The sequence below is a fragment of the Dicentrarchus labrax genome, unplaced genomic scaffold (assembly GCF_905237075.1).
Source record: "Dicentrarchus labrax unplaced genomic scaffold, dlabrax2021, whole genome shotgun sequence".
In the NCBI taxonomy this organism is placed as follows: domain Eukaryota; kingdom Metazoa; phylum Chordata; class Actinopteri; family Moronidae; genus Dicentrarchus; species Dicentrarchus labrax.
The window spans coordinates 4722469-4738617 of record NW_026136715.1 but is presented as its reverse complement, the minus strand read 5'-3'; the positions used below and the strand labels follow the sequence as shown (position 1 = coordinate 4738617).

Here is a 16149-nt window from a genome sequence, read left to right as displayed (position 1 = left end):
CCAGGTGAAAAGATAATTATGCTTGGGAACATAAAATACAAATATTACAGTAATTCATAAGTATTTTATTACACAAAGAAAATTTCTATCACAAAGTTATCACTGAACATTTAGCAATAAATATGAAGTCCGTACACGACAGTATAATGGCGACTATGTTTGTTACTAAAAAAAAGAAAAGACTTGACGGTGAAACTGAACAAGAGGGTCACAAACACACACACACATACATAGAAAGAAAATGACAAACAGATGATTATGAATACGCCCTCCATGACACAGTTCCATATTAAGCTGGAACGATGTTTCGAGTGTTATAAATGAATTCTGTTCAGCTCAGTCCATCTCCACAGACATAAATTCATAGAGTTTCTGTGCTTTCTTCTCTCGTCAGGAATATTAATGACTAACAGAGGATGGAGCAAAAGAGCAGCATCTCAGCTGTCAGTTCTAATGTGTTCTGCTCCCCCGTGTTACAATCTGATCCGATGAAAAGGCGTACATTTGGGCCGCTGAGGCTCCAAACAGGCCGGCAGTGAGCGAAGGTGTCCTCATGTCCAATTAGGACAACCAATGTACACTCTCTCTTTCCTTTCTTCATGTCTCTCCACTTCCACTTGCTTCCTCTCTACTTTTCACTCCTCGGCTCTGCCCCCCTTTCGGTCTCCGGCTGAGTTTAGGACGGGCCTCCACTTCCCTGGGCATCTTGGCTGGTGGAGCCCTCTGCCTCAGGGGCTGGGGAGGCCCCTGGGTCTCCTTCTGGAGGAAAACACAGGAAAAAATATGCACGAAAAAATTTAAATAAAAGAAATCAGTGGAAGATTGTAGTGTATTATCATCAATCATCGAGTGTTTTGGTATTCCCAACAGAAGGCAATAAATCTGCTTTCAGGCTCCAGAAAGAAAAAATAATGAGAATCCTGAGGAAGGAACTACAACTTCCTGTAGCAACACAGTGTCAAGCATGATATGAGATTATCTCCAAATGTGAGGCTTCCCACCAGACCAGCATTAGAGTAGTTTGATTTATAGTGGTTATCATGTCATGGGAAACTTGTCTTTGACTGAAAAGGAAGTCAGCGAGAATGACAATGTAATACACAATGTAATAGACGTTCCTTCCAACAACTTGACACTGCTGAGAGTAGAGGAAGGAAGGACTATCTTTCATTGTGCTGCCGTTACGACTCATTTAACGCCGAGGCAACAAAGCACAACAATCAAGTCTCACTGAGAACCCCACCGGTTTGTATTTTCATATTCTGGTGCAACGAGGTCTGGGAGCAGGTTTCACAAAGATACACTTGGACTAGTAGATCAAACTAATATTCAGACTTTAATTAACCTGCCGCAAAGACAAAAGATGTGTAGTTCTTAACTACTTTCTTGAGGATGAGTTTGCCGTGAATATTAAGACATTTTTCGAACTAGAAAACATGGCTGATTGAACAAGCGCGTCAAACTGATCAGCTTGGTTTATTCCAGCAGAAAATGTTAAATTCAACAGTTTTAAGGATGTTTTAGTGGGAGGATTTAGCGAGTAATGATACAGACTACATGTAGCAGAGCTGAGCTGCTGTGGCTTCTCATGTGGCAGAGCGCAGTACTTGAACTCATCAGTCAGCCTCAGGATAGTTTCTCTGGGTAAACGAAAATGACTGATAACATCCTCACTCCTTTCTTAATAATAACTCCATAACATTGTTCGCAAACCACAATTCATGAGCCATCTTCTGCTGTTTTTTGTCATTCTCTGCCACTGGTTAGCAGATGTCACCATGGAGACAAGGGTCTCAGTTGTGAGTGAGCCTGGGAGTACGGTGGATAACATTTTAAAATGAGCCAGATTTTAAATGAGATTTTTTCCCCCCAATATTTTAGGGTAAATAACACTAGCTGTGAGGGTAGTAGCGGTGATGGTGGTAGCTGAATAATACACTTTATACCTGACTCATCGTAAACTGACTCTGTCTGACTGGAGCTTGATAGTTCAACAGGTTTTCCTGCAGCACTTAAAGGTTTCACTTCCAACTTTTCTTAGACTAATCTGGCAAAAGTAACGGGTAACGGCTGTATTTTTCAACCTCTTATTTTCCTGTATCTATATGTCAAAGTGACTAATGGGGACAACAAGTTTTGAATTTGGTCCAGAGAGCGCTGCAGTCTTCAGCTGCAAAACAGGCCACCGTGTAATCCTTTTGAGCAATTGCACACCGTCATAATATGTCTATTAAAATGCTTCTTTTTGCAAACAGATTGTTACTGTAAGAGTCTGACAACACGACCCTACAGAGGAAAGCAACATTTTCTGCACCTTTCACTTGATCTGCTGTGTGTCTAACCAACTCTAGCTCAAGGAGAAGCCTCATGCTTGCTCAAAAACAAGCTCTTTAAATTCACTTTTGCCCCAAAGGATTATGTTGTAGCCTGTTTTGCGTCTGCAGGCGTCAGCACTCTCCCTCAATGCTGGACTAAATTCTAAAATTGCCGTCCCCATTGGTCACTTTGACACAAAAACAGGTTGAAAAATGCAGAAGTTACCCTTTAAGACTAGCCTAACTCTACAAGACTACAAAGTCTAAAATATCTCTGTGAAACCGACCCCAGGTCTTCAATCTACGGTATGCACATTTTCTTTCTCACTGCATTACAAGTGTATTCAGATGTGGCTTTACTGACCTGCAGCCTTCAGGTCCATCTCTGCCATGTCTTTGGTGAGTTCACTGGTGCTGGCCGCTTCCCCCTCCCCTGCGATGTCGGGCACTGCGTTCCTGCGGCCTGTGCGATCACAGTTGATGAAGTCTGAGTACGACGTCTCCACGTCCATCATCTGTCCATGACCAGTGCTCTCATTACACCTGCCAGAGGGAGGAGGAGGAGGAGGAGGAGGAGGAGGAAGTCAGACGGCTGCGGAGGTGTTGCAAGAAGCACATAAATCACCCCGCTGACCCGTGGGAGGACAGACCACTGCGTCTTGCGAATTTCTACTTCAGTAGAATCAACGTGACACACAGGAATACTGTCTAGAGACCAAAAAAAAAAATATATATATATATATATATCACAGTGCTGAGCTATTTAAGAGGCAATGAGGATGACCAATGCAGAGTCAGAGAGTGGGCAGAAAAGGGAGCACTTCAGAAGCACTTCCACAACCTGAATGGCCGGAAGCTGGGAGAGATTTGATAAAAAGGAGAATGAAGGTGTTAATAATTTCCATTACTATTTCTGCACAGCGATTAATGGCACTACTGACATCTGTGCTAATTGCTTGTCCTAATTACATCAGGAAAAACAAAAAGCTGCTCAAAATCTCTCACTTGTAAAGTCATACCCCTCTACTAGACTCCATTTGTTGGTCCTAAAAGGTACTTACACAGCAAGGATTTGGAAAAAAAAAAAAAAAAAAAGGAGAGGGCGGCTGGAAAGAGCCCTGATCAATATGGGAAGAGAGAGTAAAAGAGCTTGAAACCATTCACAGCACAAGCAGAGGTGGGGCCAGAAAGAGCAAAAAAAGTAAGCAGAGCTTCCATTAGCCAGTCATTCCTCTTCTGTTTCCTGTCCATATTTAACTAGGTCATGGATCTTGCCAACCTCTAAAAAACTATACAGCTGGTAATTCCGCGGAGAAAAAGAGGACAAAAAATAAGACTGCTCCAGAAAAGAAAAGGAAAAAGAAGAGAAATAAAAGTCGTAGTAGGAAGTAGTGCTCTGAAGCAAAGAAAAGGAGAAGGAAACCTAGACACACTGATATTAGACAGTAAATGTCCTAACAGCTGTTCCTCTACAGCCTCAGTCCCTGAAGATCCCCCCACGGTCCAGCACGGATAGATTAGACCTCGCTGCTGTGCATGGGCAGCATAACTAACGCCATTACAGCTACAGACATTCTCACTAATAAAGCATGCAAAACACTTCAGCTACGACAGAACAGCTGAGCAGCTAGACCATGAATCTTTAAGAAACATGGAGGAGAAGGGAAGAGTCTCGAAGGGAAACAAGAGAAGGAATGAGAGAGGAATAAAAACTAGCTGGCAGACTCGGCTGTGACACGCTGACCCGGGGCCAGTCTGTTCCCAAACTCTTTCACTCGCATTCTTTTAGGCTCATTCAAAAGGTCCCACAATTGTTTTCTTTCTTTTATGTACAGTATGTGTGCTCCATGCCAAAAAGGAAGCACCCAGGGTCATTCCCCGAGAGGTCACGAGCCATACGGACGTAGGCGGTGCTTTTTTTGGGAATGGGAAATTTGCAGTAAAGGGCAATCTTTAAGCTCCTGTAGGTAAGGAGCGAGTACCTCGGGAAATGTCAGTGAGTTCTGGGCTGCTGGCATTTCCCTGAGTGCTTCCACTAAACACAAGAGCCACTCTGTATTCCCGACTGCAGATGGTGGTGTGATCCTCTGATAGATTGGCATCTAGATAGCCAGGTTGTACAGTCATTAGTGAGCCAGATCACCGTGGGAGGCCAGTGTCTCACAGGTTCATAATTACACCTACAGTACGGCCTTAGTTCAAACAGCAGAGGCTTTCACTAATCACTAATTAGTGCTGAACAGTGAGGAAAATCTCTAATTTTAACCAATTTTGCAACTGTGATCATTTAAACTCTGTTTTTGTGGTTTACTGCAAATAATACGATACAATCAATCTGTCAATCATTTTCTCGATTATTACATTAGTTGTTTGGTCCATAAAATGTTGATCAGTGTTTCCTGAAGGCCAAAGTGAAGTTCTACAACCCAAAGATATTCAGTTTACTGCCATAGAGAACTATGACATAAACATAGAGAACATTTGAGGATCTAAAAATCAGAGAATTTGGATATTGAGGATATCGAAATGTCAATTATTATTTGGTTCTTCAAATGTTCTCTAATATCATTTTAAAGTGATTATATTTTGGTTTTGGATGGACCAAACAATTTGCAGATGTCGGAAGTCTTGGAGTGCAGGAGACGATGATAGGTCCTGACATTTTATAGAACAGAGCCATGCTAGCTGTTTCCACCCGTTTCCAGTCTTTGTGCAAAGCTAAGCTAATCAGCTGCTAGATGTAGCTTCATAGTTATTGCACACACAAAAGTGGTATTGCTCCTCTCATTTAACTCTCTGCAAAACAGCAAATGACCACATTCCCCAAAATGTCAAACTACTGCAGCTCCTTGAGCTGAGGTATCTTTGACAAAGCAAACCAACCAGAACTGGCTGTGTATCCACACAAGTGTGTGTGTGCTGTGCGATGTTTGCCTATTTCTACTCCACTGGCCCAGTGGTTATGTGGCTTATGGGAGCCCCATCTAATTGCCATTTGTTTGTTTAATTAGTCGGCTTGCCTGTGCATGTGGATCAAATCCTACCATGAGATCATTAACAGGTTTCCATGGAGGGATGATGATGGTGGTGGTGATGATGTTTTGCCTTCTGCTCTTCGGCACGTGTTTACACTCTTCTGTGCCCGACTGCCTGGTCTCAGCTGTGGCAGAACCAGTTTAATGGAGCTGCATTTAAAAAAAAATAATAATCACTTTATCCCTGATATCCACAAAGCTCACTGTGATGATGAACTTGTTTTTGTCGCGCCGGCTGACTGACTGTAGAAGCGTAGGCTGTTGCTGTTCACCTGCTGGGATTTGTATAATGCAAATGAACATGTAAAGTGTCTGGAAGCAGACGATCTGTAAAAGACACTGACGACCTTCTGTGTGACTGAACTAATTGCAGCTCTTGTTTATTGGGTTTAATACGAGAATAATCGTGTGCTCTATGTAGGGTTGCAATGAATATGATATTATTATTTTTTTATTAATATATTTATTGTTCAGTCTACACAGTAAAATGTCAGGAGAGTGAAAAATGTCACAATTTTCTAGAACCCAAGGGATGTTGTCTTGTTTTATTCTAGCAACAACAACTAGAATGCTTTCATTTTATAATGTTATAAAACACAGCAGATCCTCACATATGGGAATCTTCCCTCTCATCTATTCTAATGAATAGATTTAACTGTCTCGCAGTCAATCTTTACATAATGTCCTCTTAAAGTCATATTGTGTGTGTTATAATTTTGACCTATCACACAGATATGATGCCAGCCGTGCATCATTTACAGCTTTCTCACAGTATCTCATGACCACATTCCACAAATTATGACTTATAGCTCTCTCAAAGTGCATGTCCTAGTTAAATAAAAAGGCTGCTTTTATGTGAAAGGCCAGACTGTGTATACGCACAGAAACTCGACACAGCTGCAGCTGGAAACACTACCACGAGACAAATGTCACAGGTGTGTATTTTCACTCAAGACAATAACAACTCAATCCTCAAAAGGGAAATCGCTGCAGCTCAGCTCATGAGCTGAACTCAGCTTAGCCTCTCTCTCTTTCCCCTTCTCCTTCCTGCTCTGCACCGTCTGCGTGGATCGTTTCCAGTGTGGGGATTCTCTCTACAAAAGTTATTTCAGGAACACAATCCTAATTCAAATTCTGCTAAATCCTCTGTTCTGAGAGGAAGCAGGCTGCATTGTCACATGTACACAAAAAGCACTTTAACCTCACTGTGAACGGAAGAGCGAACGCAAAATAAATACGACATACATACTGTACGCAGGGAGAGTTTTCCATCATGACAAGTCTGAACAGTGACCACACTGGGCGAGGTGACATGTAACAGGAGAGGTTTTGGCATGGAGATATTAGAAACAAAAGCCTTTGAGATCACTGAGGGAATATGAGTCAGCATAGCCACTTACACTGGGCCCATTAGAGAGGCAGGCTCACTACTATCCCGCTGGAGCCTTTTAAGCCTGATTTGTGTGTAATAAACTCACATTATCTGCAATAACCCACACAAAGACGGGCTTCGTCGCAGATTTTGACATCCATTAGCACCGTCTACATGACCAATTTCAAGTCTGTCAACTAATTCTGCTGCATTTATTGACGAGGCAAAAAGCTCCATCTGCCTCTCGGGGCAACTAAACTTTTCCACTAGCCTTTTTGACCCCAAATACTTATTGAACTGCCTTTAAGTTTATCCTTTAAGTTTGACATGATCGGGTTGACCAAAATCAAAAAGCAATTAATCATTAATCATTTTGGAAAATATAACTTAATTTTGGCTCATTTTAAAAATTAAATTAGAGGATAAGTGATGTCTTAGTTGGTTAAATGATTAACCGACTATTAAAAACAAATTCTAATCTAATCAAAGCTCAAATCAAGCTCAAATAAAATGCTAAAAACCCTCATTGCTTTATAAAAGAAAAGAAAAATGCTACACACAAACAAAGGAAGGAATCCTACCAACATACTGCACTGCACCCTGAGTAATACACACACCCAACATCATCCTAACCTTTGTTTTTTTCTGGAGGGGGGGGGGGGTATTTTTTAGCAGTTGTCAGTGCCATTGTATGTACGCAATGCATGTTTTGCCCCCGTCATGCTAATCCTGTCCTGTAATATATCACCTGTTATGTCTCATCTCAGAAAAAAATTAAATAAATGTCCATTCCTATCAACTTGCGGGAGACAACAGACACTCAGCTATTACAGCTCTTGCGGTCAAACGATGCATCAAAAGATAAACGCAAAAGTTAACGACAATCTTACCAAAGTAATCAGAGTTTCCTCATCTGCTCTCGGGCGCTTACAAGCAGACGCAGACTGCTTCAGACAAATTCATCCGAGTCCATTCAGCCTGCAGTGCTGTAAGTGTTGCATAGTGAGAGCACCATAACACTTTGCCCTCCTGCTCGCTGCCTCTCAGCCCCCGTCAAATGTGGTCTGGGCAATGTCTATTCACATGATGTCAGCAGCTGCTTGGTTGACAACGAGCCCACTTCAAACACAAGGGTGCTGTATTTCCTCGTCTGGATTAGCATTGTTGTTCCTTCCCCGGTCTTCCTCTCATAAATAAATAAAAGCCCTGGCCATTCAACTCCGGTGTATATATTTGCCCCGTATCCTTCCTTTTCTTATGGGACCCGGGGATGGGTGTGAAGGCCTAATTTCCCCTGGTGAAGTGAATATTGGACCAAGCTCAGGCTCTTGAGCAGTCATCCATTTACATACACCGACAGTGTGAAAACTTTCCCTGTCGGGCAGACGAGCAGACACAAATCTCCACTCAAAAGAGGTTTTCACCAACTCTCTCTCGCTCTCTCTCTCTGGCACTTTAAAGTTTTTTAAAGCTTACTATTAAGTCACAGTAAAAGTCACCATCTTTTCTGTCAGACATGCAGAATTATCACTGATAATACTGGATAATCAATCCAATTTTCTATCTGCTTTTCACTGAGCGGAGATAGTGAGAGAGTGATCACTGCCACTCTCACATAATTGCCGTCCTAAATGAGCGCACTGAGCTCCTACGCCTGAAGGCATTATGAATCAGGCGAGGAACAGGAGATAAGAAGCCTGACCGAGGCTATTAGCATCAGCTGCAGTGGAAAAGTCTTGAGTGAACTAATGAATAAAACAAAAGGTCCGGGCAAGGCTGCTTCTTCAGAAACCTACAGCCAAATCAAAAATCAATCTAGTTTGGACAGATTATCTCGGCAGGCGCACAGAGGAGCAGCCACAGTTGTGGTTCCTCACGTCACAACTCGGAGCACTTCACAGATCAATTCCCAGCAGTTGTCTCTTGTGAGAGAAAAAAAAAACAACATACATATTATTGGCTTTACTCCAAAAAGAGTTATCCACCATTAACAGAAATGACACCCACTGTCTGATGTTGACTGCAGCCAAGTTAAGTAGGGCTGCAACCAATGATTGTTTTCATTATTGATTAATATGTGGATATAACGCACAACGTTACTGCAGTGCAGATGAGAATCGACAAGATGACTTCTGGCAAAGCTGAATTAAAAATGAATAATGTGTTACCAATTGTACAACTACTACTACCACCATCTTTATTTTACTATGTGAACATACAGTAGGAGGGGGAGAAATAAGAAAACCAAAGAGCCTACAGATAACTTTCTCAATTAAAATCGACTGATCTATAAAATATCCCATTACAAATTCATGTAGACGTCTTAACCAACAGTCCAAAACCCAAATACATTCAGCTTATTATCATTTAAGAACCAAGAAAACCAGAAAATATTCACATCAGAGAAGCTGGATTCAGTATTTTTGCTCAACAGATTGTTTACACAATCAAATATTAAAATAATTGCTTTTAATTTTGCTGCACTGACTATTAATTCATGCAGTATTTAAAAAGCGGAGATCAACCAGATAAAAAGCAGGTTAATAAAAACAGAAGAATCAACTTTTCCTCAGTGTTGATGACTAAATCATTCCTTGTTTTCAGCAGGAGTGAAGACTACGCACTGAGGATTAGAAGGTCAGAGACGCAGGGAGGTACTAAAGCAACATGAGCCCTGGTGGTCAGAAAAATCTATTATAAACTTTAACTGCAACCTGTGTGGTTAAGTGTCTATAATTAGAAGGTCTTCTTGACTTTGTTCTCCCAGGTTAGCAGGATCAATGAGGCAGGTGAGCTGCTGTTAAACAATGGCTCGCATCTCATCCTCAGCATCAGTTGTTGAAGTCACAAGACATCGACTACAAGTCCATTACATGTCACATTACTGTTAGTAGATATCAGAGTCATGAGGAAATTAAGCTTGAAAAGGTGAACATTGTCACCCCCCCTGGATTGAGTTAAAGTCAGGTGTCCTGCTGTTGATGTTCTGCACTTATTGCAGATATTAGATAAAACATTTAAAACATTATTTTAGTTGGAGAAAATAGTATTCCTTAACTCCTAATTTGATAATAAAAAGCAGCAAACTAAAAGGAGTCTTAATGGACACCACTAAATAAAAAACATCCAGTTATTGATATACAACTGAAGGAAACTGTGGGTCATCCAACAGTGGGGTTATCAGTAACAAAGCAAGAGGGATTTCAGGCTTTTATAGCTTCATATAGCCGTGTTACGTACACACGTATTCAGCGATGTGTTGTATCTGTGAATGATGAGACCTAGAGGAGGCATACAGATAGCGAGCGGTAATACAGAGGATGGGACCTTTGGGAAAAGCAGGGAGAAGATGAGTGGAATCTGAAGCTGTGATCCCTGTATCCACTGAAAGGCCAGTACGATTTGAAAGGAACCACTTGACAATACTGTGATTCAATCCAATCTGTCAGTTCATTTTTAAATCAGCTCAGTATCAAAAGTGCAAGACATGTTCCTGTTCAAAAAAATACTACCGGATACATTTTATGTTGCGATATTTGATTTCAAAATGGATTTATGTTGGAAAATAATGCTGCATATTTTACATAAAGGGAAAAAAGGGGCACAGCAAGACCAAAGTGGATGTAAATCATCAACAGTATGGGTGATATATTAATGTTTAATAGTGCTGCAGTGACATCCTGATTAACCTGCAGGAATAATTCTGGACTACTAATTTTCAGTACAGGATACGCCTTCAAGCAGAGCAATCACTATAACAAGAGTTAAAGAACTAGTTTGACATTGAGGAAACACTCTAATTTGCCTTCTTGGCGACAGTTAAATAAGAAGATCGATGCCACTCTGATTTCTGTCCGTTCAGTGTGAAGCTGGACAAGGGATGGGTAGAGGGGCATGTTGTGGTTTTAAGGAGCTCTATGTGCTGGTGTAATGTGGTCCGCATAAGTGATCTCACTTGCTCCATACATCCAGGAGTGTAGATGTATTGCCTCACAGGCAATCCCTCTGTGGGAGTAAACGCTACTGGAAATTGTGCAACTTGGTGGTCGTTCTCAAAGAGACGTTTAGTTTCTCTTTCAGTCTGAGAATCTTGCATGTGAGTGTTCAGGGGCCTTGTCTCATACTCCGTCCATGGCTGTAGACTATTTTTTTAGAGACGCACCGATCCACTCTCTTTCAGTAATGATATCTGAATTTGGATATCTGCCTTGAACACAACTTCCACCCCTCACAATGTCGACTTTACTCACATTACAAGTTGCCATGTGAATTAGGTCAGTATTGGCACCCAATCCTGATATTTGATCAGATCGGTCCAAACTCTACACTATTTATTAATATGTTTTCATATTAGAATAAGTATAATATATAAGATAATGTAACTTATAGAAGTCTAATTAGAATAGAATAAGACATTTATATTTGGCATTAATTTATTACTTAATAAATAACACAACCATAACAATGTGCAGTTTATTATTGCCTAGAACAAGGGCTTTAAATGGGAGTCCTAACACATTTCTATTCATTTTACAAACTGGGCCCCAGTCTACCCTCCTCAACAGTTTCTAAACCCGCCCCTAAAGGCTGATTCAAGGGGCTGTTTAACCAGCCAGCTTGAGTGGTGTCTCACTGAGGCTGACCTCACTTACGTCATGTTACACTGACTGGACTATGCTTTTTTCGGGTGCAGTGACTTCCTGGAATGACCACCGGTTGCCTGGACACCTTGCAGTGATAATAAGACTACAGGGAGTGGCTCCTGGCTGTACCTTCGTGTTGAACAGAAAGCTGTGACACTGGTGGTCCATCTTTTCATCTAACTCTCAGCAAAAATGTCAAAACTATTCCTGAAAATAAATGAGTTAATCACCAATTGACTCCACCCAAATGACCACATCACATTCACATGACCAGTCGCTGCAAAGTCCTTCATGACTTCCAGTTATTTCCCCAAACACACCCACATTGATTACTGCAGCTGAAAAGAAATGCTGACAAATGCTGAGCAAAGACAACATTTATACGGGGTTTTTTATATGTGTGTAATTAGAGGCAGATCACCTCTTAGTGACACTGAGCGCTAGAAACAAAACACCAGTGCACAGACATGCACTTAAATTAATTTTGATAATCTACTAAGGTGCCTCACCTCTTAAACAGAAGAGCTGCAACATTAAATCAATTAGCTGTCAACTATTAAATTAATCTGCAGTTATTTTTGAGAAGATACAATGTCCAAATTCTCAGATTTTGGCTTCTCAAAGGTGACTAATTTCTACTTTATTTAGTCCTCTATGACAGTAAACTCAATATCTTTGGTTGTGGACAAAACAAGACATTTGAGGACGTCACCTTGGGCTTTGGGAAACAGTGATTGACATTTTAAACCATTTTCTGCCATTTTAAACCAAAAAAATGCATCAAGAAAATGATCGACAAATTAAACGCTACTGAAAGTAATTGTTAGTTGCGGCACTTTTAAACAGATGGCAGGATAGCGCAATAAACGACACTGAAGAGACAGACAACACTTCTACTACAGGCCATGTTCCCCTTTTGTTAGCACAGCTCACTTAGCAACAGCTGGGTTAATCAATACCAGTTCTTGAGACGAGAGAGCCAGTGCATCATAATATTGCTATGCCTTCACACAGAACCACAGCAGAGTAACAGGATCGCATACAGGATCAGATATCCATGTTTGAAGGTAAGTAAAGGTTACATTACCAGAGGTGCTAGATGTACAACACCATGTTCTCTGTGTGAGTGTCCTCCCTGTGGCCCCAAAAACTGCAAATAAGCTGTGATCGATCAATGCTTTGGAGGAGGCGTAGACGAGTGGCCCCGACAGCCAGACATATGAGACTGAGTGTACTGTAGCCCTGCCTCGAGCTATAGGGAATCCCCTGGTTTGTGTTTGTGTGTGAGTGTGTGTGTGTGTGTATGTGTGTGTGTGTGTGAATAGGATGGGTGTGACTGAGTCTCATCAACCACCCATGATTCACAGCTGAGTCAGGAGCAGGTGCTTCAACTGGACTCCAAAATGAGGCTGTGATTACAACCCCCGGCAAGAAAGAAAGGGGAAAAAAAAAAACATTCTCATGTCTCCATTTCCGATTGTCGCTGCAACTGTTCATTTAGCGCCCCCCATCATTCTCGAGACTCTTCGCAGCCAGTGTTGTTACAAAAACAAAAAAAGTGTCGGAGAAACAGATTTAATTACGACTGAACATCAAAAACTATACAGATGGCACTCGTATGTAACGCTCCCCATCTCTTATGATAAGAAAAGAGATTAATGTTCCTTAAGACAAACATCTCTGAACTGTTTTTTTTCCTCTTCCTGTCCTCCCCGAAAGTTGTTTATATTGTATGTCTGTTCTTGACTGGTTATTCCATTAAGTTTACATAACTTCCATTTTAACATAGTAAATTAAATACAATGATATCAACATTTGAATGTTGGTATCATTGTAATTAATATCTTTAGTCTCAGACTGTTGGTTGGATAAAACAAGCAATCTAGGATATTAAGAAGGCACGATCTTCTATGTCTTTGACTTAAGGAATCAGTTTAACCTAATTCTTCACAGTTTACCTTAAGCTTTGGGAAAATTAGGTTTTCAATATTTTCTGATATTTTATCTATTTATCAAATAATCTTTATAGTTATTTAATGAAGCACAAATGTCAAAAATTGTCGATTTCGATTGTTGATTTCATTTTCATCAATGTGAAGATTTACCGCCTGTTCTCCTCAATGTGATGTCTTCAAATGTCTTGTTTTATCTGACCGTCAGTCTAAAACCAGGACATGTTCAGCTCATAATGATAATCAATCTTTACAGTTGTTAGAAGTTATAAAATGTGAAGATTTGAAACTAACTGAACACCACTCGAGTCTGTATCTGACGACCTGGCAATGAGAAAGGGCGTAGGAGAAACTACGTTGGCCATGAAACTCTCAATAAATGCGGAAAAAACCTTTCTACAGTTGACGTTTGGTTTGTCCGTTCTGGGCTACTGTAGAAACATGGTGGTTCAAAATGGCGGACTCCGCAGAAGGCAACTCTTCTGTAGATAAAAACTTCTCATTCTAAGGTAACGAAAACACAACAATTCCTATATTCAGGTGATTAAACACTAATGAAAACATAGTTATGAATATTTCTACTAACAGATCCTCCTGAATGTTTCACACTGGACCTTTACATTTTAAATAGTTTGGACTGAAAATGGTGAGTCTCATCACTTCCTAAAGCCCACTGTGACAAAGAGAATCAGTTACTATTACACAACACATAGAAAAACAAATTTTTGGAGGTTTTGCTTTAAAAAAAAGTTGAATTGATTGTAACAACCGTTGCAGATTAATTTTCTTTCGATTGACTAATCAGTTCAATCAATTACTAGTCGTCTCTCCCTTCCCATAGGCCCTCAGGTGCCCCAGAGCTTGGTTTCTATATCTGTAAACAGAGGTTGATGTGCTGTGGATAACTGCTGGTGCTGGTGCTGGTCGGTGATTTTCCTCCCACTGTCCATTCTATCTATTCTAATTCTACTGCAAGGTTGCCCGCTTCTATTTCTGTCCACACATTTAACAACACGAGACCTCGGCAGGAAGCAGGTGGTTTGTTTGCTGTGTTGTTTATGCCCTATCTTTTCCCAGGCTCTCTGCGCGCACACACACACACACACACACACACACACACTTGAGGCTGAGCAAGACCCTTGGGTTGATGAGGAGGAGGACGCAGCGAGGACGATGGGATTGGAGAAGAGATGGTAAGGGAGGTGTGGAGGAACACCGAGAGAGGGAACGATGAGTGTGAGGACGAGGAAAGCAGTTAATAACTAGAAAAAGACAGAGGAAGCATGAGGATGACAGGAAAAAGAGCGAGGACAAGAGGGGCAGAGAAGGAATGCATGCGTGTTTATTGTGCTTTCTAAATAAGGAAATATCCCCAACTGGCTCCAGTGTTTTCATTACTTTATTGAGAACTTGAGAAACATAATACATCCTCCTCGGCTACGCTGCAACACACAATTTAATCCAACCTGTAACAGAATATACGATTTGGTTGTGGGCTACGTCACTCTGCACCACCTGTTAGAGGGATTTCACCCACAACTCCCCCCTATCCTCTCTCTAATAAAAAAACACACACACACACACACACACACACACACACACACACACACACACACACACACAACAGAAACCACATCCAGCCAAAGACTGCCAACTTACAAAGCTAGAGCTCTGGTTACTCCAACCACAACCGCTCTTTATGCCGCATTTAACATAATTTGAAGTCGCTCCTCTCACCTGTACCGATGGCCCTGGTGTGTCTGAGGTCTGCCAAGTAATTCCACTCAGCTGCATCATCACACTTTTCTCCCACAAGTCTAGGAGGATGTGGGCGTCATGTGATTCGATTTGCTGAGTTGACGGGGATAAAAAGGCACATACGTAACCCTCCTCATGAGCAAACACAGAAAACAGCAGAGGCGATGGCTGCACTTTCCTCCAGACCTAGATAACGAAGCCGGTTTTAGAGGACGAACAGCTTCAGCTTGTGCAGCACACCAAACATACTGTGATACTAATGCAACGATGTGAAAATACTCTGCTACAAATACAAGTCTTTCATTAAAAACCTAACTGATGGTAAAGTACAGAAGTATTATCAGTAAAAAGCACTTAAAGTTCCCCAAGTAAAAGTACTCGTTCTGCAGAACGGCCCCTGTCAGAGTTATTATTTATTACATTTTCAGTTAATACTGACATTGATGCATAAGCAGCATTTTACTGTTGAAGCTGGTTGAGATGATGTATTTAGATGGTTTGTTTCATTCAACCAACAGTCCAAAGACACAGTTTACCATCACATATGATAAAGAAAAAGCATCAAAGCCTGATATTGAGACGCTGGGAGATGTGAGTGTTTGTTATTTTAGCTTTAAAAGCCAACAAAAATAAATTGATTATCAAATAGGCAGCTCTTTTTCTGTCGATCAGCTAATTGATGAATCATTGCAGCTGCATCACAAAGGGAAATCTGAGGGGTAAACAAAGTTCTAAACACAAAATGTACACTGTTTTTGGACTTTTCTCTAATCTTTCACATTTCTTTCCCTTTTATCATTTTACTTCTTTGGGCCTTAAACAATTCAGAGAAGTTTAGAGGGGGAGTTACTCTGTATGTGTGACTTAAAAATCTGACAATAGACCCCAACTAGTGTTTTTTTTACAAGGTCACAGGGTCACAAGCCCAAAAAAAACTGAAAACATCTTTAACATGTTTCATTTTATTGTATTTTATAAAGGTTATGCAATGTTTTGTATGTGAAATAGAGATGTCAAATTAATATAGTCAAATAAAAAATACAATACTTCCTTCTGAAATGAAGTGGAGTGAAA

At 40.9% G+C, this 16149-nt stretch overlaps 1 protein-coding gene across 5 annotated transcripts; it reads right to left on the bottom strand.

Moving 5' to 3' along the window:
* Positions 1-44: 44 nt before the first annotated feature.
* On the bottom strand, positions 45-15155 carry pkig (protein kinase (cAMP-dependent, catalytic) inhibitor gamma). 5 transcript variants are annotated; one of them, XM_051424106.1, is made up of 3 exons: positions 15055-15155; positions 2680-2858; positions 45-759 (listed from the first exon to the last, which is right to left on the bottom strand). In XM_051424106.1, exons 2-3 carry the CDS (start codon positions 2828-2830, stop codon positions 677-679), a joined length of 234 nt encoding a protein of 77 aa, XP_051280066.1. In that variant the 5' UTR covers positions 2831-2858; positions 15055-15155; the 3' UTR covers positions 45-676. The 5 variants fall into 5 exon arrangements, with proteins under 5 accessions (XP_051280066.1, XP_051280065.1, XP_051280067.1 ...); XM_051424105.1 differs by lacking the exon at positions 15055-15155 and adding an exon at positions 12453-12615; XM_051424107.1 differs by lacking the exon at positions 15055-15155 and adding an exon at positions 7613-7750.
* Between the last annotated feature and the right edge of the window lie 994 nt (positions 15156-16149).